This window comes from Thamnophis elegans, chromosome 2, assembly GCF_009769535.1.
Source record: "Thamnophis elegans isolate rThaEle1 chromosome 2, rThaEle1.pri, whole genome shotgun sequence".
Taxonomy (NCBI): Eukaryota; Metazoa; Chordata; class Lepidosauria; order Squamata; family Colubridae; genus Thamnophis; species Thamnophis elegans.
The window spans coordinates 167,112,268-167,132,646 of NC_045542.1; the positions used below are offsets into that span (position 1 = coordinate 167,112,268).

Here is a 20,379-nt window from a genome sequence, read left to right on the forward strand (position 1 = left end):
TCCCTGATTATCTTATAAGGGAAGGTGGACATTATAGAAACAGAATAACAGAGTTGGAAGGGACTTTGGAGGTCTTCTAGTCCAACCCCCTGTTTGAGGAGGAGTATTTTATACCATTTGAGACAATTGGCTATCCAGTCTCTTCTTAACAGCCTCCAGTGAAGGAGCATCTCAGTTAAGATTCTGGTGATCAAGATTCTTACCTTGAAATAGCTGAAATAAAGACCTATGTCCCGTATCTGGGAAAGGTGATAGAGAATTTGAAAGTGAATAGGACTGAGTCTCTTTGTTGGTGCCTGGGGAGGCCTTTTATTCCTGATTAACAACTCAGCACAACTCCCTGGATATGGGAGGAGATCTGCTTGAGGCATCCAGAGTCCACCTCTGTGGTTCTTTAATGCATACATTCATGGCCGAGAGAGCTGCCTCTGAATCCAATCCTTGGTTCTTCCTCATCTTTCCATTTTCCCCTCACCCAGGGTGAACTTCTGTGCATTGTTGCTGTGGCTGCAAGGGACTCACATAAAGGGGTTCCCTAGTTAGCCTAGAAATAGGCTAAAATCAGCCTCTGCACTGTATGCTCAAGAAAATCCTTAGGATGCTTGTTAGCAAATTATTCCTTTGCTGTTTTTTCCCCACTTTTAGACACTCTCATGGCCTCATCTTCATCTCCAGGAACCTCAGTTCTTTATAATGCAGGATTAACAGCGGTTGAACTTCCAATGCAGGTAGGAGGAGCCTCCCCTCCCCTCCCCAGATGTGCCAATCTCCCAATAACAGAATAACAAAATTGGAAGGGATCTTAGAGATCCTCTAGTCCATCCCCTTGTTTCAAGTAGGAGATCCTACATCATTTCAGACATGTCCAGTCTCCCCTTAAAAACCTCCTGTCCACAACTTCTGAAGGCAAACTGTTCCATTAGTTAATTGTTCTCACTGTCAGGAAGTTTCTCCTTAATTCCAGGTTGCTTTTCTCCATGATTAGTTTCCATCCACTGTTTTTTCTCCTGCCTTCTGGTGCTTTGTGGCAGCACCTTAAATATTGAAACACAGCTGTCATGACTCCACTAATCCTTATTTTCTCTAGACTAGCCATATCCAGTTCCTGCAATCGTTTTATATGTTTCAGTCCTCAGGACTTGAATTATTAGTTGTTCTTCTCTGCACTTTTTCTAAAATCTTAATATCTTTTTTGTAATGCCACCAAAACCCAATGAGTATCCCAGGTGTGGTCTTACTGAGATTTTATGAAATGATACTAATACTAAGCCCAAGGTGAAAAGTAAAATCCAAGGTTTACTTTTGCACAGAAATTAAACGCTGAACCCCATTTTCCTTGATTTGGCATGATTCATCCTCTCACCACAATGGGTAAAATCAACAGAGTATTGGATTTAGCCAACATATCCAAGGTCAAGCCCATCAATGGACAAAAAAAGGAATATGGGGTTGCTGCTCCTGTAGAATCATCCAAACCAATAAAACATTAACTAGATGAATCTCTTCATGGTAGTGGATCTGGGTACTTGGGAGACCGCCTCCTGCCAATTACCTCCTCGAGACCGATTAGATCTCATAGATTAGGCCTCCTCCGAGTGCCATCTGCCAGCCAGTGCCGGCTGGCTACTACGCGGAGGAGAGCCTTTTCAGTGGCAGCTCCGACCCTCTGGAACGATCTCCCCGTGGAGATTCGTACCCTCACCACCCTTCAGACCTTCCGCGCAGCCCTCAAGAACTGGCTATCCTGCCAGGCCTGGGGGTAAAGATTTGATCCGCCCCCACCCGAATGTTGAATGAATGTTGTTTACTTTTAATTATGTGTTATGTTATATGTTATTGTCTGTATCCCCCTCCCCTATAAGTTGTTAGCCGCCCTGAGTCCCCTCAGGGAAAAGGGAGGCCTATAAATAAACTTATTCAATTCAATTCAATTATTCAATTCAATTCAATCTCTAGCCAGAGACACTTTATTTTGAGAAAAGTTCTCCAGAGGAGATGTTCTGTCAAGAAACTGCACAGTAGCTGTTCAGATGAAGTTGAAGATACTGACACAGATTTGTAGACTTTTATATAAATATAAATATATTTAACCTACCAATTTACAGCAATTTTTGTAATCATCCAGAGAAGGAAGAACAGAAGATAGTCAGGAACATCATGAGATAAATCTAGAACATTATGAAGAAGACACAGAAGGAAATAAGGAAATGCCCCCTTTATACTTACAGCAACCAATCATAGGTTAGATAGATTGCATCATGCATGAGTCAGCACTCTCTAACTAATCAATCGCAATTGTGTTGGGGCCTATTGTAGAGTTTACTGTTCCAGCTACTAAATTCAATATCCTAACAGGCTCCTTTGCCCAACTTGGAAACTCTGCAGTTTGCTCATTAAGATGAAGATTCGCATGTAATTAATTCATTGATGTGTTCATTGTTAGGAATGTTCATGGAATATGTTGTATTTTTTCCCTCGCCCTGTGTCAGGATTTGGTATCATATGAGGATGTCGCTGTGTTTTTCTCCATGGAGGAGTGGGCCCTGCTGGATTCTAAGCAAAAAGCCTTATACCAAGAGGTCATGCTGGAAATCAAGAGGAACATGGCCTCCTTAGGTAAGCGATTCTCTTAAGATATTTACATTTAGTAGCCAAAGGTCAAATCTTACATCAACTTAATGTGGGATTTGTTGTCTCATTTGGAAATAAGCAATCAGCAGCCAAAACCTCCAAGAGAAAACACTGGTAATTTTCTTCCTTACTTTGCAAAGACCACACACACTCAGGTACAGTGGACACACCCTAAATCATCAATACTTTTGCCTTACATTTTCTAGTACTATTGCAAATTTATCTTACACCTCTTCTTCACTGGCTTTGTAATAATGGTGTCACAACCTGATTACATCTCCCACGACTCTAATTCTATCTCCCCCTGCCCTTATTTACACATTTCCTTTTGTGGTCCTAGTTCCTATAAGTTGTCTCTAGAGTAACTATCATATCAGTAAATTCTGGTTATGGCTGATTTCTAGCATAGAAGTTTCTACATACAATTCTCAAGCTTCAGCCTAGCTCATGAGATTAAAAACATATTCAATGTAGCTTCATCACAGGCCAAAATGTCTTCTAACAATTCTGTAAAAATAATACAACTCTTGTTTCCAACATTAATAGCAAGCATAGCATCCTGTTTTGAACAAATGGGAATTTGGAAGAATATTGATAATGTTCAAATACAGCAGTGGTGCTTTATCTCTTTTGCACCTAAGTTTCTATTAACTTGTCCTTTTCTGTTGCAAGCAGGTGACGGATGGCAGATGGAGGATTCTGGTCAAGAGACAGCAGCACCTTTGCCAAAAGACAAAAAGGATGTTGCAGAAAAGATGTATGGAAAGCAAAGTTGTGAGGTAAACCTGTTAATGGTTAAGCTAGAGAATTGCTCTAGTTTATCTTGTCCAGATACCAATGTCTTATTGGACACAGATAATTGCCATGAAAAAGAAGTGTGTCCAAGGTGTAGGAAACTACTTCAAGATAGATCGGAATTATGTGACTGTTGTGAAAGCTCTGCAGGAGAGAAACAAGATGAAAGCAGGCAACACTCTGGAAGGACCCTTCCGCCTCCTTTACATGAAAGAATACAAGAAGGAGGGGAAATGTACAAATGTACGGAGTGTGCAGAAAGCTTCAGTACAAGCCTTTCTCTTGCATTGCACAAAAAGATTCACAAAGCAAAGGATCTACACAAATGTCTGGATTGTGAAAGGACCTTCAGGCAGAAACACCATCTCAATTCACATAAGAGGGTCCACGAAGAGAGGAAGCAGCATCAATGCATTACTGGGGCAAAGACCTTCGGAAACAGCACTTCCTTTACTTCCCACCAAAACGTCCACAGAGGAGAGAAATTACATCAACTCAGGGAGGGTAGAATAAGGTTTACTCAGAGCAATGAACTGAATTGCCGGGAAAAAAATCCCACTGAGAAGAAATCATGTAAATGCCTGGAATGTGGGAAGAGCTTCCGCTCTGCAAGTAACCTCACTTACCACAATAGGATCCATACACGGGAAAAGCCGTATCATTGCACTGTGTGCGGAAAGAGCTTTGCACAAAAAGGCAACCTCAATTTGCATAAGAGGATCCACATCGGAGAGAAGCCGTATAAATGCACAGAATGTGGGAAAGGCTTCAAAGCCCCTGGTGCTCTTACTTGTCATAATAGGATTCACACAGGAAAGAAGCCCTTTCAATGCCTGCAGTGTGGAATGTGTTTTGTCCGTTCTGATAGCTTGCATGCCCACGAACAGACCCACATGGGGGAGAAACCATACAAATGCCTGGAATGTGGAAAAAGCTTTGATTATTCCAGCCACTTAACTTCTCATAGAAGAATCCACAGTGGAGAGAAACCGTATCAATGCACTGAGTGTGGGAAACGCTTCAATAATCAAAAGATTCTTACTGTCCATAAAAGAATCCACACAGGTGAAAAGCCTTACAAGTGCGCCGAGTGCAACAAATGCTTCACTGGTTTGGGGGCTCTCTCTTATCACAAAAGGCTCCACACTGGGGAGAAACCATATGAATGCCACACTTGTGGAAAGAACTTTAGTAGAAAATATAGCTATATCATACATACCAGGACCCACACTGGAGAGAAACCCTTTCAATGCCTGCAGTGTGGAAAGTGTTTTGCACGGTCTGATAGCTTGCTTGCCCATGAATGGACCCACATAGGGGAGAAACCATACAAATGCATGGAGTGTGGAAAGAGCTTCAGTGATTCCAGCAACTTAAATTCCCATAGGAGAATCCATAGTGGAGAGAAACCACATCAATGCGCTGAGTGTGGGAAGCGCTTCAAAAATCAACAGAATCTTACTGTCCATAAAAGGATCCACACAGGTGAAAAGCCTTATAAGTGCATCGAATGTGGCAAATGCTTCACTGATTTGGGGACTCTCTTTCGCCACAAACGGCTCCACACTGGGGAGAAACCATACGAATGCCATACGTGTGGAAAGAGCTTCAATACAAAAAATACCTATATTGTACATAGCAAGACCCACACAGGGGAGAAACCATACAAATGCATGGAGTGTGGAAAAAGCTTCTGTAATTCCAGCCACTTAACTTCCCATAGAAGAATCCACACTGGAGAGAAACCATATCAATGCACTGAGTGTGGGAAGCGCTTCAGTCAAACAGGTTCCCTTATTCTCCATAAAATGACCCACACAGGTGAAAAGCCTTATAAGTGCACCGAATGTGGCAAATGCTTTAGTCGACAGTGGAATCTCTCTGTTCACAAAAGACTCCACACTGGGGAGAAACCATATGAATGTCACACATGTGCAAAGAGTTTCAATACAAAAAATGGCTATATCCTACATAGCAGGACCCACACTGGGGAGAAACCATATCAGTGCCAAGAGTGTGGAAAACTCTTCAGTGATTCTGGACAACTGACGATCCATAAAAGGATTCACACAGGGGAGAAACCCTATAAGTGCATGGAGTGTGGCATGAGTTTCAGAAGAATTGGTTACCTTTGTAGCCACAAGAGAATCCACACGGGGGAGAAACCATATACATGTCATGACTGCGGAAAGTGTTATAGAGAGAGTGGCAAGCTTACCTCCCACATGAGGATCCACACAGGGGAGAAACCCTATAAATGCCTGGAGTGTGGAAAGTGTTATAGAGAGAGTGGCAACCTTACCTCTCACATGAGGATCCACTCAGGGGAGAAACCCTATAAATGCCTGGAGTGTGGAAAATGTTATAGACAGAGTGGTCACCTTACCTCCCACATGAGGATCCACACAGGAGAGAAGCCGTTTAAATGCATCGACTGTGGAAAGAGTTTCAGAAATTGCTGGAATCTTAAGCTCCATAAAAGAATCCACACAGGAGAAGCCGTATGAGTGTTTGGAGTCTGGTAAGAAATCCAGAACCTGGAATGACTTTAGTCACCATAAGAAAACACACAGTATGAAAAGACAATGCTAATTGCTTAGTATTGATTCTCAAAATTTCCTTCATGTCCATAGAAGTGTCCCAGGAGAATCTGTAGAGATGCATGGAGAAAGTGATGGAGGAGAATGAACTAAAGAACCAACATGAGACTCCAGAGTTTTGTTAAAAGTAATAACCTGAGGGATTGCGCTGTGTTTGCACCACCTAACATTGAGTGTGTTTAACTGATTTCTAGTCTGAGATACGATATTGATTGTGCTTGATTTTTATTAATGGTGTAGTTTATACAGTGGTTAAAGGCTTAGCATGCCCATCTCAGATATAGACTCTTTGGTCGGTAAATTGGACAATTTAGGGAATTGGACAATTTAGGGAAGCTTTAGAAAAAACAGATGGCATTTGAGTTACAACCACAATTAAGCCCAAGTTTTCCATGGCTAAGCAAGACAGTTGTTAAGTGAGTTTTGTGCCATTTTACAACTTGTCTTGCCACAGTAGTTAAATAAGTAACATGTTTGCTAAGTAGATGTGGTTTCCCCATTGACTTTGCTTAAGGAAAAGTTTCAAACGGTGATTACATGACTTCAACTATCAAAATTACAGGCCAGTTCCAAAGTCCCTAACTTTTGATCACATGACACAGGGATGCTGCAACGGTTGTTTGAAAAAATTCATAAATCTTTTTTTTCAGTGCTGTTGTAAGTTCGAACGCTCACTGAACAAATGATTGTAAGTTGACGACTAATTGTAAAGCAGCAATTGATTATTTTGTAAGGTCCCAAAATGTACTTGAGTCACCTGAATGCCAAAGAGTGAGGCCCAAAAAGAACTTGGAAAAAGTAACAGCTTTTATTTGTATAAAGAAGAGCTGGGTAGACCATTCCGTTGCATACAGACAAAGAGCATGCAGTGAAAGGCCACACTTTGGGAAAAGTATGGTGTCCTTTTATACCTTCATAGATATCAGCTTAGTACCCAATTCTGGCCTCCTAGCCCATCCCTTCCTTGGAGCCCTGCATTGTCCGTGGAGCAAGGAAGAGAGGGGCTTGGTGCTTAGCAACACAGGTATTATCCCAACGTAACCTTGCAAAGCCTTGACATATCCCACTTCTTGAGATATGCACCAGGCACTGAGTTGTACAAAAAAACAAGATAACAGAAGTTGGATCACTGGTAAAACAAATAGCAAAGGCAATTCCAGTCCTTAGCAAAGAAGTCTTAGAAAAGCAAAACGGCAAGTTAAACGAATTCTACTGATTCTACTATTATGTTCCACTAATTTTACCTTTTGTTGTTGTTGTTGTTGCTGTTGTTGTCGTTATTATTATTCCCTTCAATTTATTATTAAGGCAGAATCATGCATGTTAAGAATGTGTTGATTAACTGGCAGTATTGGGGAGAACAGCATAAATGCTTCAGCTTGCTAAACCAGAACCCCAAATGTACAATGGGAGAAGGCAAAAGGGCCAAAGAGGAGAGACTCGGAGAAGAAGTATGCTGCAAATAGGAAGTATCACGGAAAGATGAAGCTACATTTACAAAAGTGTTGAGGTTTCTCTGTGCACACATTAGAATAGATTAATAAATAAATAGCTTGGCTGAGCTCTGTTACATATTCCAGTATGTAGGCAGGTTAAGATGTTAGTTAAAAGAGGCAGGAATTACTGTAAAGGGAGATGGAAAAATTCCTCCTGATTCTGACTTGTAAACTGTGACAAATGTTGTGTAAAACCCTCCAGTGGACGTTGGTGGGGTACTAAGGCTTTGAGGGAGATTTCCTTGTGTTACTTTTTCTGCACAATAAACTTTTTGCTTACAAACTCCCAACTCAATGTGTTCAATTAGAGGCATGGGCACATCTGGTAAGGCAGCTGGAGCAGGAAAGATAAGAAAAACCAAAAGTGCCTTTTGAGTCCAGAAGGATCTCCTTCCTTCTTTCAAGCAGATGGCAAGAGCAATTCTTGAGGAGGAAATGGGGAATACGCCAGGAACCTTCTCTCTGCAGACTTCAAGCATGCTCTGTTAGGCTTGGAGCTGTATAAATAGGAGGCAAATATCTTCTCTAGGTATTCCTCCACTTACGACCGCAAATGAGCCCCCAACTTTCGTTGTTAAGTGAGATGTTTGAAAAAGTGAATTTTGTGACTTCTTGCCTTCGTTGTTAAGCGAATCCCTGCAGTTGTTGAATTAGTAATACGGTTGTTGAGTGAATCTGGTTTTTCCCATTGATTTTGCTGGGTCGCAAGAGCTGATCAGTTGACCCTGGACCTTACAACGGTCATACATGCGATTCAGTTCCCAAGTCCCTGAATTTTGATCACGTGACCATGAGGATGCTGCAACGGTCGTTAAGTGTGAAAAAGGATCATAAGTTAATTTTTTTCAGTGCTGTTGAAACTTCAAACGGTCACTATATAAACCGCTGTAAGGCGAGGACTATCTGAACTGTGTAATAGCACTTTTTCTTACGTAGTTCATAGATGTTTAAATGGAGGGATTACATCTTATAGCAATAGCAATAGCAGTTAGACTTATATACCGCTTCATAGGGCTTTCTGCCCACTCTAAGCGGTTTACAGAGTCAGCATATCGCCCCCACAGTCTGGGTCCTCATTTCACCCACCTCTGAAGGATGGAAGGCTGAGTCAACCTTGAGCCTGGTGAGATTAGAACTGCTGAACTGCAGATAACAGTCAGCTGAAGTGGCCTGCAGTACTGCACCCTAACCACTGCGCCACCTCGGCTCTTTCTAGCTCAGGCCTTTTTAATTAGATATTAAATATTTCCAAGCTGAGAGATTTTCTTCTCAGAGTGGAATGGTTGATGGGATTCTCTTATGGAGCATTAAGGGGTCTTTTGACTGCATTTAGTGGGGATAATATCAAAAGAAAGCAGTTTTTGTTGCCCCCCCCCTTGTATCTTTATTGGGGAAAGACATTTTGGATTGAACAATGATTGTCTATTGCATCTCAAAGTTGTATTGCTCTCAGACACATCCCTTCAACACTTCAAACACAGGTTGTATAAAATTAGCACCCACCCCTCTCCTAGAAGAGTGAAATATTTTAGAAACATTAAAAAGGCAGAATATTATATTTTCCTGGATGAAAAAAGGAGAAACATGTTTTAAAGACAAAGTAGCTCCCTGCCTCCCCTTCAGTTCCAGGGCGATGGGATTAAGACAGGGCCCTGGGAACATGATGGGATTATGTTCTACTCATCTCACCACATGGCACCTGGGAAGATTACATCATCCAGCAAGTCTCAAACAAGCTTGGGACTAAGGCAATCTACAGGAGTTGCCCCTGCATGGCCCCATGGGAGTCTAACAACCAATCAGAATACAAGCTCAAATTCAAGGGCCCAGAAAGGGCATAAAAGTTGGGCACTCTCAGCATCTCTACCCATTTTTCATCAAGATCTCCAGGGCCTGTCATCCTGTCCACCATGAAACCACCTTTCCAAGCAACTTCCTTGAATCCAATGTCTTTTCCCCCACTTGGAACTGAACCCAGATGGACATTTCTTCCAACACATGAATCACTGCAGTTGTTAACAGTAACCCGGTTCTTAAACAAATCTGGCTACCCGTTGTCAGAAGCTCCATATGACCCTGAGACATGGCAACCGTCATAAATATGAGTCAGTGGTCAAGCAGCTGAATTTGTCTCGCATGACCATGGGGATTCTGCATCAGTCTTTCACGAGAGTGACAGACATAAGTCACCTTTTCCAGGGCTGTTGCAGCTTGGAAGGGCCAGTAAACAAATGGTCGTTAAGTCGAGGACTACTTGTCATGCAGTCATTATTTGTCATGGCATAATCATGAATGTTGGTCATTGTAGGAGATGTCTTGTCAGTTGAGGACTGCCCTGTTAGGATCAGTGAATAAGGCAGCCGCCTTTTCCTGCCTACTCGTTTTCTTCCAAAAGGGCGATTCCCTTCTATCTTAGCTGCTCCCTTCCCTTTCCTTCTCCCATCCCTGGGGGTGGTTCCTTCCCTCTCTCCTCTGTTTCTTCTATTGTCTGGGCTGGGCAAAGAAGCAATGGACTCGCTGCCCATCCCATCCCGCGGGGGGGGGGGGGAGTGGCAATAATGGGAACCCCCAGTGAGCGGCGTTCCCCGCCCTTTAGAGAATGGGAGGACGGAGAGGGGAGGAGCTATAAGCGCTTCCACGAGCGTGGCCGGGAAGGAAGGGGGCTTAGCCGGCGGGGCTGCGAGGAAAGCGGATCGTTTCCTGCGTGCATCTCTTGGAACGAGGATCAGAGCCGCCTTTCCGTGAGGGCGCCAGGTAAGAAGCTCCCTCCTTCCTTGCTCCCTCCCTTCCCTTTTCGCACGTGGTAATCGTGGAGGAAAACACTTGGCTGGGGTCGCTCCGGGGAGGGGGATCCACGTGCGTGGCCGGCGGCGATCGCGGATCTTTTACTGCGAGCATCTCTTGGGGGCGGGCGAGGAAGAGAGCCGCCTTTTTCCTATCGAGTTCCAGGTAAGAAGCTCGCTTTCCCCTTCCTTCCTTCTTCCCTCCTGGGGAACTGCTTGGACAGGTGACCCTTAAATGAAGCATCTGGGGCGCTGCTGAGATCCCATTTTATCCTTGGGGAGATTATTACTATTATTTTCCTGGCCCTTCCTGATCGTTTCACTTCCTTTCTCTGCTCTGTTTCATATCCGGGAGGCTTGGAGTTCAATGGCTGCGAAGCCGGCGGGGAGAAAAGGGGGGCGATCCCTTCCGGGTGATGTTGTTTCGGGGAGTTGCTCTGGACGAGCCTCCTCCTGAGAGAGCATCGGGTAAAGGCTCCTTGTGATGCCCTTTAATCTCTTTGCCCTCGTTTCTTTCATCCCTGAATTCGTTGTCATCGTTCAATTTAAGTGCGTTCTTAGTCTTGTGTGTATTTAAAAAAGATATCGTCTTTACTTCGGGCAACTTTATGTGTGGACTTCAACTCCCAGAATTCCTGAGCCATCTCTGTCATGTATTCTGGGAGTTGAAGTCCCAACAGCCATTAAAGGTCTATACTCTTTCATTTTTACAGTAGGCTATTCCAAACGGCATGTCCCAGCTGTGAAAAAGTGTTTCTGTCCTCTTCCCTGATTACTTATAAGGTGGACATTATAGAAACATAGAATAACAGAGTTGGAAGGGACTTTAAAGGTCTTCTAGTCCAACCCCCTGCTTGAGGAGATTTATACCATTTGAGACAATTGGCTATCCAGTCTTTTCTTAACAGCCTCCAGTGAAGGAGCATCTTAGTCAGGATTCTGATGATCAGGATACTTACCTTGAAATGGCTGAAATAAAGACCTATGTCCCATATCTGGGAAAGGTGATAGAGAATTTGAAAGTGAATAGGACTGAGTCTCTTTGTTGGTGCCAGGCCAGGCCTTTTATTCCTGATTCACAGCACAACTCCCTGGATATGGGAGGGGATCTGCTTGAGGCATCCAGAGTTCACCTCAGTGGTTCTTTAATGCATACATTCATGGCCGAGAGAGCTGCCTCTGAATCCAATCCTTGGTTCTTCCTCACCTTTCCGCTTTCCCCTCACCCAGGGTGAACTTCTGTGCATTGTTGCTGTGGCTGCAAGGGACTCACATAAAGGGGTTCCCTAGTTAGCCTAGAAATGGGCTAAAATCAGCCTTCTGCACTTCATGCTCAAGAAGATCCTTAGGATGCTTGCTAACAAATTATTCCTTTGCTGTTTTTTCCCCCACTTTTAGACACTCCCATGGCCTCGTCTTCATCTCCAGGAACCTCAGTTCTTTATAATGGAGGATTAACAGCAGTTGAGCTTCCAATGCAGGTAGGAGGATTGTCCCCTGCCTCCCCAGATGTGCCAATCTCCCAATAACAGAATAACAGAATTGGAAGGGATCTTGGAGATCTTCTAGTCCATCCCCTTGTTTCCAGTAGGAGACCAGTGATGGCTAACCTTTTTCCCATCATGTGCCAAAAGTTGCGGGAGCACAGGGGGGTTGTGCGTGGGTATGCCCACACCCATAATTCTATGTGTGTCCTCCCCCCCCCACTTTTGGCACATGATGGACCCATTTATCGCCCTTCCTAGGGTCCAGTGCTCCCCCCTGGAGGCCCTCCTGTCGCTTTCCTGAAGCTTCCGGAGAGTGAAAAACAGCCTAAAATGAAGGCCGAAGTGAGCACACGCTTGAGCTGACAGGGCAACGCCTCGCGTACCCTAACAAATGGCTCTGCATGCCACCTGTGGCATGCGTCCCATAGGTTCGCCATCACAGCCGATACCATTTCAGACGTGTGAGTGTCCAGTCTCTCCTTAAAAAACCTCCTGTCCACAACCTCTGAAGGGAAACCGTTCCATTAGTTAATTATTCTCACTGTCAGGAAGTTTCTCCTTAATTCCGGGTTGCTTTTCTCCATGATTACTTTCCATTCATCGTTTCGTGTCCTGCCTTCTGGTGCTTTGAAAAATAAGTTGAGCCTCTCTTCCTTGTGGCAGCCTCTGAAATATCGAAACATTGACAATTATCTTAGTTACTCTTCTCTGCATTTTTTCCCAAAACCTGAACATAGGTTTGTAACGTGGTGACCAAAACTGAATGCAGTATTCCTGATGTGGCCTTACTAAGGTTTTATGAAATGATACTAATACTAAGCCCAAGGTGAAAAGTAAAGTCCAAGATTTACTTTTCCATAGAAATTAAATGTTGAACCCCACTTTCCTTCATTCGGCATGATTCATCCTCTCACTGCAGAGGGTAAATTAACCCAGTATTGGATTTGGCCAACATATCCAAGGTCAAGCCCCCCCCCTCTCTCTCTCCCTCTCCCTCTCCCTACCTACCTACCTACCTACCTACCTACCTACCTACCTACCTACCTACTGTATTTCTCTCTATATATTTCTCTCCCTATCCCTTTACCTATCTACCTACCCTCTCTACCTACCTACCTAGTGTATTTCTCTTTCTTTCTCTCCCTCTCTATCCCTCTATCTATCTACCTACTTTTTTAAAAATTTGCCTCTTATAGTCCGAAAAATATGGTACATGTAATCCATGGAAGTGTTCACAGTTAGGAATGTTCATGGAATACGTTGTATTTTTGTCCTCTCCCTGTGTCAGGATTTGGTATCATTTGAGGATGTAGCTGTGGTTTTCTCCGTGGAAGAGTGGGCCCTGCTGAATTCTAAGCAAAAAGCCTTATACCAAGAGGTCATGCTGGAAAACAAGAGGAACATGGCCTCCGTAGGTAAGGGATTCTCCTAAGATATTTACATTTAGTACCAAAGATCAAATCTTATATCAACTTAATAACAAGCATACCACAATGTTTTGGACAAATGGGTGTTTGGAAGAATATTGATAACTATTCAAATACAGCAATGGTGCTTGATCCCATTTACACCTAAGTTTGTTTTAACTTTTCTTTTTTCTGTTGCAAGCAGGTGACGGATGGGAGATGGAGGATTCTGGCCAAGAGGCAGCAGCACCTTTGCCAAAAGACAAAAAGAATGTTGCAGAAAAGATGTATGGAAAGCAAAGTTTTGAGGAAAACCTGTTAATGGTTGAGCAGGAGAATTTGTCTAGTTTCCCATGTGCAGATACCAATGTCTTATTGGATGCAGATGATTGGCAAGAAAAAGAAGTGTGTCCAAGGTGTGGGAAAATATTCAGAGATGAATTGGGATTATATGACTGTTGTAAAAGCCCTGCTGGAGAGAAACAAGACAAAGGCAGGCAACACTCCAAAAGGACTCTTCCTCCTCCTTTACACGTAGGAATACAAGGAGGAGGGGAAATGTACAAATGTACTGAATGTGCAGAAAGCTTCAGTACAAGCCATTCTCTTACATTGCATAAAAAGATTCACAAAGCAGAGGATCCACACAAATGTCTGAATTGTGGAAGGACCTTCAGGCAGAAAAATCATCTCAGTTTACATAAGAGGGTCCACGAAGAGAGGAAGCAGCATCAATGCATCACCTGTGGAAAGACCTTCAGAAACAGCAACTCCCTTACATCCCACCAAAGTGTCCACAAAGAGGAGAAGTTGCATCAACTCAGGGAGAATAGGACACGGTTTACTTGGAGCAATGAAGCAAATTCCCGAAAAAAAAGTCCCACTGGGACTAATTCATGTAAATGCCTGGAATGTGGGAAGAACTTCCGCTCTGCAAGTGACCTCACTTACCATAGAAGGATCCACACAGCGGGAAAGCCGTTTCATTGCACTCTGTGTGGAAAGAGCTTTGCACAAGAAGGCAATTTCAGTTTACATAAGAGGGTCCACACCGGAGAGAAGCCGTATAAATGCACAGTGTGTGGAAAATGCTTCAAAGCCCCCGGTGCCCTTACTTCTCATAAGAGGATTCACACAGGGGAGAAACCCTATGAATGCTTGGAGTGTGGAAAAAGCTTCAACAGACGTGATACGTTAACTAAACATAATAGGATGCATAAAGGGGAGAAACCTTATAAATGCCTGCACTCTGGAAAGAGCTTCAATCAAAAAGGTCATCTTAAGTCACATGAGAGGATTCACTTGGAAGAAAAACCATTTCAATGCACGGAGTGTGGAAAGAGCTTCAATCGCTCTTCACACCTTACTGCCCATAACAGAATCCACACGGGGGAGAAACCATACAAATGCCTGGAATGTGGAAAGAGCTTCAGTTATTCCAACCACTTAACTTCCCATAGAAGAATCCACAGTGGAGAAAAACCGTATCAATGCACGGAGTGTGGGAAGCGCTTCACTCATCAACAGAGTTTTACTGTCCATAAAAGGATCCACACAGGTGAAAAGCCTTGTAAGTGTACCGAATGTGGCAAATGCTTCACTGATTTTGGGGCGCTCGCTCGTCATAAAAACGTCCACACTGGGGAGAAACCCTATGAATGCCACACTTGTGGAAAGAGCTTCAATAGAAAAGATGGCTATATCAAACATAGCAGGACCCACACTGGGGAGAAGCCCTTTCAATGCTTGCAGTGTGGAAAGTGTTTTGCCCGTTCTGATATGTTGCATGCCCACAAAAAGACCCACACGGGGGTGAAACCATATAAATGCCTGGAATGTGGAAAGAGCTTCAGCCATTCCAGCTACTTAATGATACATAGAAGAATCCACAGTGGAGATAAACCATATCAATGCACTGAGTGTGGAAAGCACTTCAATAATCCACGTAGTCTTACTGTCCATAAAATGCTCCACACAGGTGAAAAGCCTTATAAGTGCACCGAATGTGACAAATGCTTCTCTAATTTGGGTTCTCTCTCTCACCACAAAAGGATCCACACTGGGGAAAAACCATATGAATGCCACACGTGTGGAAAGAGTTTCAATACAAAAAATGGCTATATCCTACATAGCAGGACCCACACTGGGGAGAAACCATATCAGTGCCAAGAGTGTGGAAAACGCTTCATTGACTCTAGAGAACTGACGAACCATAAAAGGATTCACACAGGGGAGAAACCCTATAAGTGCATGGAATGTGGCATGAGTTTCAGACAACGTGATTGTCTTTATATCCACAAGAGGATCCACACTGGAGAGAAACCATATACATGTTATGAGTGCGGAAAAAGCTTTAATCAAAATTATTCACTCAGGATCCATAGAAGGCTTCACTCTGGAGAGAAACCCTATAAATGCCTGGAATGTGGAAAATGTTATAATCAGAATGGCAGTTTTACCTCCCACATGAGGATCCACACAGGAGAGAAGCCATTTAAATGCATCGACGGTGGAAAGAGTTTCAGAGAAGGAAGGAATCTTAAGCGCCATAAAAGAATCCACACGGGAGAAATCGTATCAGTGTCTGGAGTGTGGAAAGAAATTCAGAAGCGGGAATGACTTTAGTCGCCATAAGAAGACCCACAGCAGGAAAAGCCGATACTAATTGGTTCATATTGATTCTCAAAATGTGCTTCATGTCCACAGCAGTGTCCCAGGAGAATCTGTAGAAATGCATCAACTGTGGAAAGAGTTTCGGAGATGGCAGGAATCTCAGGGTCCATAAAAGAATCCACACGGGAGAAGCCGTATGAGTGTGTGGAGTGTGGAAAGAAATTCAGAACCTGGAGTGACCTTAGTTGCCATAGGAAGATGCACAGCAGGAAAAGACAACGCTAATTGGTTCATATTGATTCTCAAAATGTGCTTCATGTCCACAGCAGTGTCCCAGGAGAATCTGTAGAAATGCATGGAATATGGGAAGAGCTTCCAAAGCAGCAGAAAAGTCTTGTTCCATTAAAAAGAAGAGTTGCCTTTTATAACTAGGAATTAACTTTTGGATATTAGATCTTTGTGTTAGAGTAAATAAGATAACAAAGAATAAGAATAGAATAGAAATAGCATAGAATATAGAAATAGGAAGGGAACGGAACGGAAGGGAATAAGATTAGAAACAATAAGAATAAAAATGGAATAGAATAGAATAAAAAATGGGAATGGGATAGGAAGGGAATGCAAAGGGAAGGGAAGGGAAATGGGAAGGGAATGGAATTCTCTCATTGGCCAAGTGTGATTGCATATACCAGGAATTTGTCTCTGGTGAATAAGCTCTCAGTGTATATAACATACAACTGATCAACTTTTGTCCATGCAAACATCAAAGGTAGCTAGGGATTTGGAAGCTAACACATCCTATGGAGATTCTCAGTCATCCAGGTTGCGGTTGTCCTAAAGGTGCTTTTATCAAAAGGCAATTGGACTTTTTTTTCCTTGAAGAAATTTCCCTTCTCATCCAAGAAGTTTCTTCAGTACTGTTTCTCCTTGAATGAGAAGTGAAATGTTTTCAAGGAAAAACAAAGTCCAGTTGACTTTTGAAAAAAAAACCCACCTTTGGGAGAACACCTTCAGATATCATTAGGGTGCAGAATACTCGTTTAGATATCGTATAGGGAAGGTGGTGAAATATTTTAAGAGCAAACATTGCAATCTTAAGTGGTGAGCTCCAGACCTGGTGGTGTTGACCACCCATATTTCTCTTGTGTCGGAAGGAATCAAGCAATGGATCTACTACACCCATGTGGAGAAAGTCACACCAGATCCAGAAATAGGATCTTCAGTGAGCACTTAACTGGGAGAAAGTGATGGAAGAGAATGAAATATTGAACCAATACGAGACTCCAGAGTTTTGTCAAACGTAATAACTGGAGGGATGGCTCTGTGTCTGCACCACCTAATATTGGTTGTGTTTAACTGATTTCTGAGATAAGATATTGATTGTAGTTGATTTCTATTAATGTCATAACATACAGTAGTTAAAGGCTTATCATATATCATATACATCTCAGATATAGTCTTTTTTGAGTCTGTAAATTGGAGAAATTAGGGAACTAGCTTTAGAAAATACATGGTCCTTGACATATGACCACAATTAAGCCCAACATTTCCATGGCTAAGCAAGACAGTGATTAAATGAGTTTTGTTCTAGTTTCTACTTATTTTGCCACAGTGGTTCAGTTAGTAACATGGTTGTTAAGTGAATCTGATTTCCCCATTGACTTTGATTATTGGAATGTTTCAAATGGTGATCACATTACCCTGGGACACTCCAAATATCAAAAACACAGGCCAGTTGCCAAGTGTCCAAATTTTGCTCACATGACACGGAGATGCTTCAAAGGTTGGGTGAAGAAATCCATAAATCATTTTTTTTCCAGGGCCATTGTAACTTCAAACGGTCATTGAAGAAATGATTTAAGTTGAGGACTAATTGTAAAGCAGCAGTTGATTATTTGTTATTAAGGCAGAATCATAAATGTTAAGAATGTGTTTCCGTCTAACTGACAATTGCCAATTCATTGAAACCCACCTTGGAAAACATAGGAAAAGAATTTCTTAACCTCAAAATCGGTCAGGACCTACTCTAGGGGTCTCCAAAGCTGGAAATTTGAAGACTTGTGGACTTCAACTCCCAGAATTTCTCTGGCATACGTGTTACCATGCCTGCTGGGGAATTCTGGGAGTTGAAATCCAAAGGTTTTAAAGTTGCCAGATTTGGAGACCCTTGGCCTAGAGATGGAATTATGGTCTGTGGTTGTTTCTATTGCCTTCCTACTGTAAAGTCTTTCGACATCCAGCACACTGGAAATGGAGATAAATTATGGTCCATATTTCCTTGCTCTTACAAGCATTTTGAGACTCAAATCGTAAAAGGTGCAAGGTTCCCCATGCCTGTCTAAATAGAAGGATCCATGGAGATTCAATTAAAAGGTAAATTTAGAATAAATGTATGAATGCCTGTTTGCTAATAGTCCCAAATGTACTATGGGACAAGGGCAAAAGGCACAAATAGGAGAGATTTGAATACCTCAAGAAAGAAGTGTGCTGGAAATAGGAAGTATCATGGAAACCTATGCTATATCATTGCCGAAGCGACATTTACAAAAGTGTTGATGTTTCTCTCTGCATACATTAGGCTAGATTTAAATAGCTTGGCTGAGCATTATATTACATAGATGCAGGCAGGCTAAGATGTTAGTGTAAAAGAGGCAGGAAGTGCTCTAAAGGCAGATGAGAAAATTCCTTCTGACTCCTACTTGTTAACTGTATGGCAAATTCTATGTAAAACCCTCCAGTGGACGTTGGGGTACCAAGGCTGTGAGAGAGATTTCCTTGTGTTACTTTTTCTATACAATAAAGTTGTTGCTTACAATCTCCACCTCAATGTGTTCAATTGGAGGCATGGGCACATTGGATAAGGCAGCTGGAGCAGGAAAGGTAAGGAAAAACCAAAAGTGCCTTTTGAGTCCAGAAGGATCTCCTTCCTTCTTTCAACCAGATGGCAAGAGAAATTCTTGAGGAGGAAATGGGGAATACGCCAGGAACTTTCTGCAGACTTCAAACATACTCTGATAGGCTTGGAGCTGTTTAACTAAGATATCTTCGGCAGGTAATCCTCCACATATGACCACAAGTGAGCCCAAAACTTTTGTTGTTAAGAGAATTAGTAACACGGTTGTTGAGTGAATCTGGTTTTTCCCATTGATTTTGCTGGGTCGCAAGAGCTGATCACGTGACCCCTGGAAGCTACAACGGTCATACATGCGATTCAGTTCCTAAGTCCCTGAATTTTGATCACGTGACCATGGGGATGCTGCAGTGGTCATTAAGTGTGAAAAAGGGTAGTAAATTACTTTTTTTCAGTGCTGTTGAAACTTCAAACGGTCGCTATATGAACCGTTGTAAGGCGAGGACTATCTGAACTGTGTAATAGCACTTTTTCTTATGTAGTTCATAGACGTTTAAATCTTTGTAGCTTGGGCCTTTTTAGTTAGATATGAAAATTTTCCTTGCTTAGAGGGTTTCTTCCTATTCAGAATGGAATGATTGATGGGATTCTCTTATGAGGCATTAAGGGGTCTTTTGACTCTGCATTTAGTGGGGATAATATCAAAAGAAAGCAGTTTTTGTTGTTTCCAAGCAACTTCCTTGAATCCAGTGTCTTTTTCCCCAGTTGGAACAGAACCCAAATGGACATTTCTTCCAACACATGAATCACTGCAGTTGTTAACAGTAACAGGGTTGTTAAACAAATCTGGCTTCCCCATTGTCAGAAGCTCCATATGACCCTGAGACATGGCAACCGTCATAAATATGAGTCAGTGGTCAAGCAGCTGAATTTGTCTCACATGACCATGGGGATTCTGCAACAGTCTTTAGTGCGAGTGATGGACATAAGCCACTTTTTCCAGGGCCGTTGCAGCTTTGAAGGGCCACTAAACGAATGGTCATTAAGTCAAGGACTACTTCTAAGGCAGCCATTATTTGTTATGGCACAATCATGAATGTTGGTCATTGTAGGAGATATGATGTCAGTTGAGGACTGCCTTGTTAGGATCAGTGAATAAGGCAGCCTCCTTTTCCTGCCTACTCCAGTTTTCTTCCAAAAGGGCGATTCCCTTCTATCTTAGCTGTTCCCTACCCTTTCCTTCTCCCATCCCTGGGCGTCGTTCCCTCCCTCTCTCCCCTGTTTCTTCTATTGTCTGGGGCAAAGAAGCAATGGACTCGTTGCCCAGCTGACCATCCCATCCCGGGGGCGGGGGAGCAGCAGCAATGGGGACCCCCAGTGAGCGGCGTTCCCCGCCCTTTAGAGAATGGGAGGAGCTGGACGGAGAGGGGAGGAGCTATAAGCGTTTACTCGTGCGTGGCCGGGAACGAAGGGAGCTTAGCCCGCGGGGCTGTGAAGAAAGCAGGTGTTTTCTTGCGCGCATCTCTTGGAACGAGGAACAGAGCCGCCTTTCCGTGAGAGCGCCAGGTAAGAAGCTCCCACCTCCGTCCCTCCCTTCCCTTTTCGCAGGTGGCAATCAGAGCATCAGGTCCATCTCCTTTTGATGCCTTTTAATCTCTGTTCCCTCTTTTAATCCCTGAATTTGTTTTCATTGTTCAATTTAACTGCGTTTTTAAAG

At 43.0% G+C, this 20,379-nt stretch overlaps 3 protein-coding genes across 4 annotated transcripts in view; all 3 read left to right on the forward strand.

The window, feature by feature from the left end:
* LOC116502875 (zinc finger protein 345-like) overlaps positions 1-20,379 on the forward strand; it is a 34,575-nt gene that overhangs the window by 1,077 nt on the left and 13,119 nt on the right. Inside the window, exon 2 of the mRNA XM_032208852.1 lies at positions 646-728. Within this exon, the coding sequence (XP_032064743.1) occupies positions 646-728 (83 nt within the window). The remainder of the gene's footprint in view (positions 1-645; positions 729-20,379) is intronic.
* LOC116503813 (zinc finger protein 271-like) lies at positions 1,368-6,573 on the forward strand. The gene is made up of 3 exons (XM_032210449.1): positions 1,368-1,460; positions 2,490-2,616; positions 3,307-6,573. The coding sequence occupies exons 1-3, from the start codon at positions 1,368-1,370 to the stop codon at positions 5,931-5,933; spliced, it is 2,847 nt and encodes a 948-aa protein (XP_032066340.1). The 3' UTR covers positions 5,934-6,573.
* Positions 10,153-16,309, forward strand: LOC116502873 (zinc finger protein 493-like). 2 transcript variants are annotated; one of them, XM_032208848.1, is made up of 4 exons: positions 10,153-10,276; positions 11,704-11,786; positions 13,081-13,207; positions 13,401-16,309. In XM_032208848.1, the coding sequence occupies exons 2-4, from the start codon at positions 11,712-11,714 to the stop codon at positions 15,815-15,817; spliced, it is 2,619 nt and encodes an 872-aa protein (XP_032064739.1). In that variant the 5' UTR covers positions 10,153-10,276; positions 11,704-11,711; the 3' UTR covers positions 15,818-16,309. The 2 variants fall into 2 exon arrangements, with proteins under 2 accessions (XP_032064739.1, XP_032064740.1); XM_032208849.1 differs by having other exon boundaries at positions 13,404-16,309.

Excerpts from the sequence above, each read along its gene's own strand:
- LOC116503813 (XM_032210449.1), top strand. The coding sequence starts at position 1,368 with ATGGGTAAAATCAACAGAGTATTGGATTTAGCCAACATATCCAAGGTC. Across the intron at positions 1,461-2,489 it reads AATATGGGGTTGCTGCTCCT|GATTTGGTATCATATGAGGA; the intron begins GTAGAATCATCC and ends GCCCTGTGTCAG. Across the intron at positions 2,617-3,306 it reads GAGGAACATGGCCTCCTTAG|GTGACGGATGGCAGATGGAG; the intron begins GTAAGCGATTCT and ends TGTTGCAAGCAG.
- LOC116502873 (XM_032208848.1), top strand. The coding sequence starts at position 11,712 with ATGGCCTCGTCTTCATCTCCAGGAACCTCAGTTCTTTATAATGGAGGA. Across the intron at positions 11,787-13,080 it reads CAGTTGAGCTTCCAATGCAG|GATTTGGTATCATTTGAGGA; the intron begins GTAGGAGGATTG and ends TCCCTGTGTCAG. Across the intron at positions 13,208-13,400 it reads GAGGAACATGGCCTCCGTAG|CAGGTGACGGATGGGAGATG; the intron begins GTAAGGGATTCT and ends TTCTGTTGCAAG.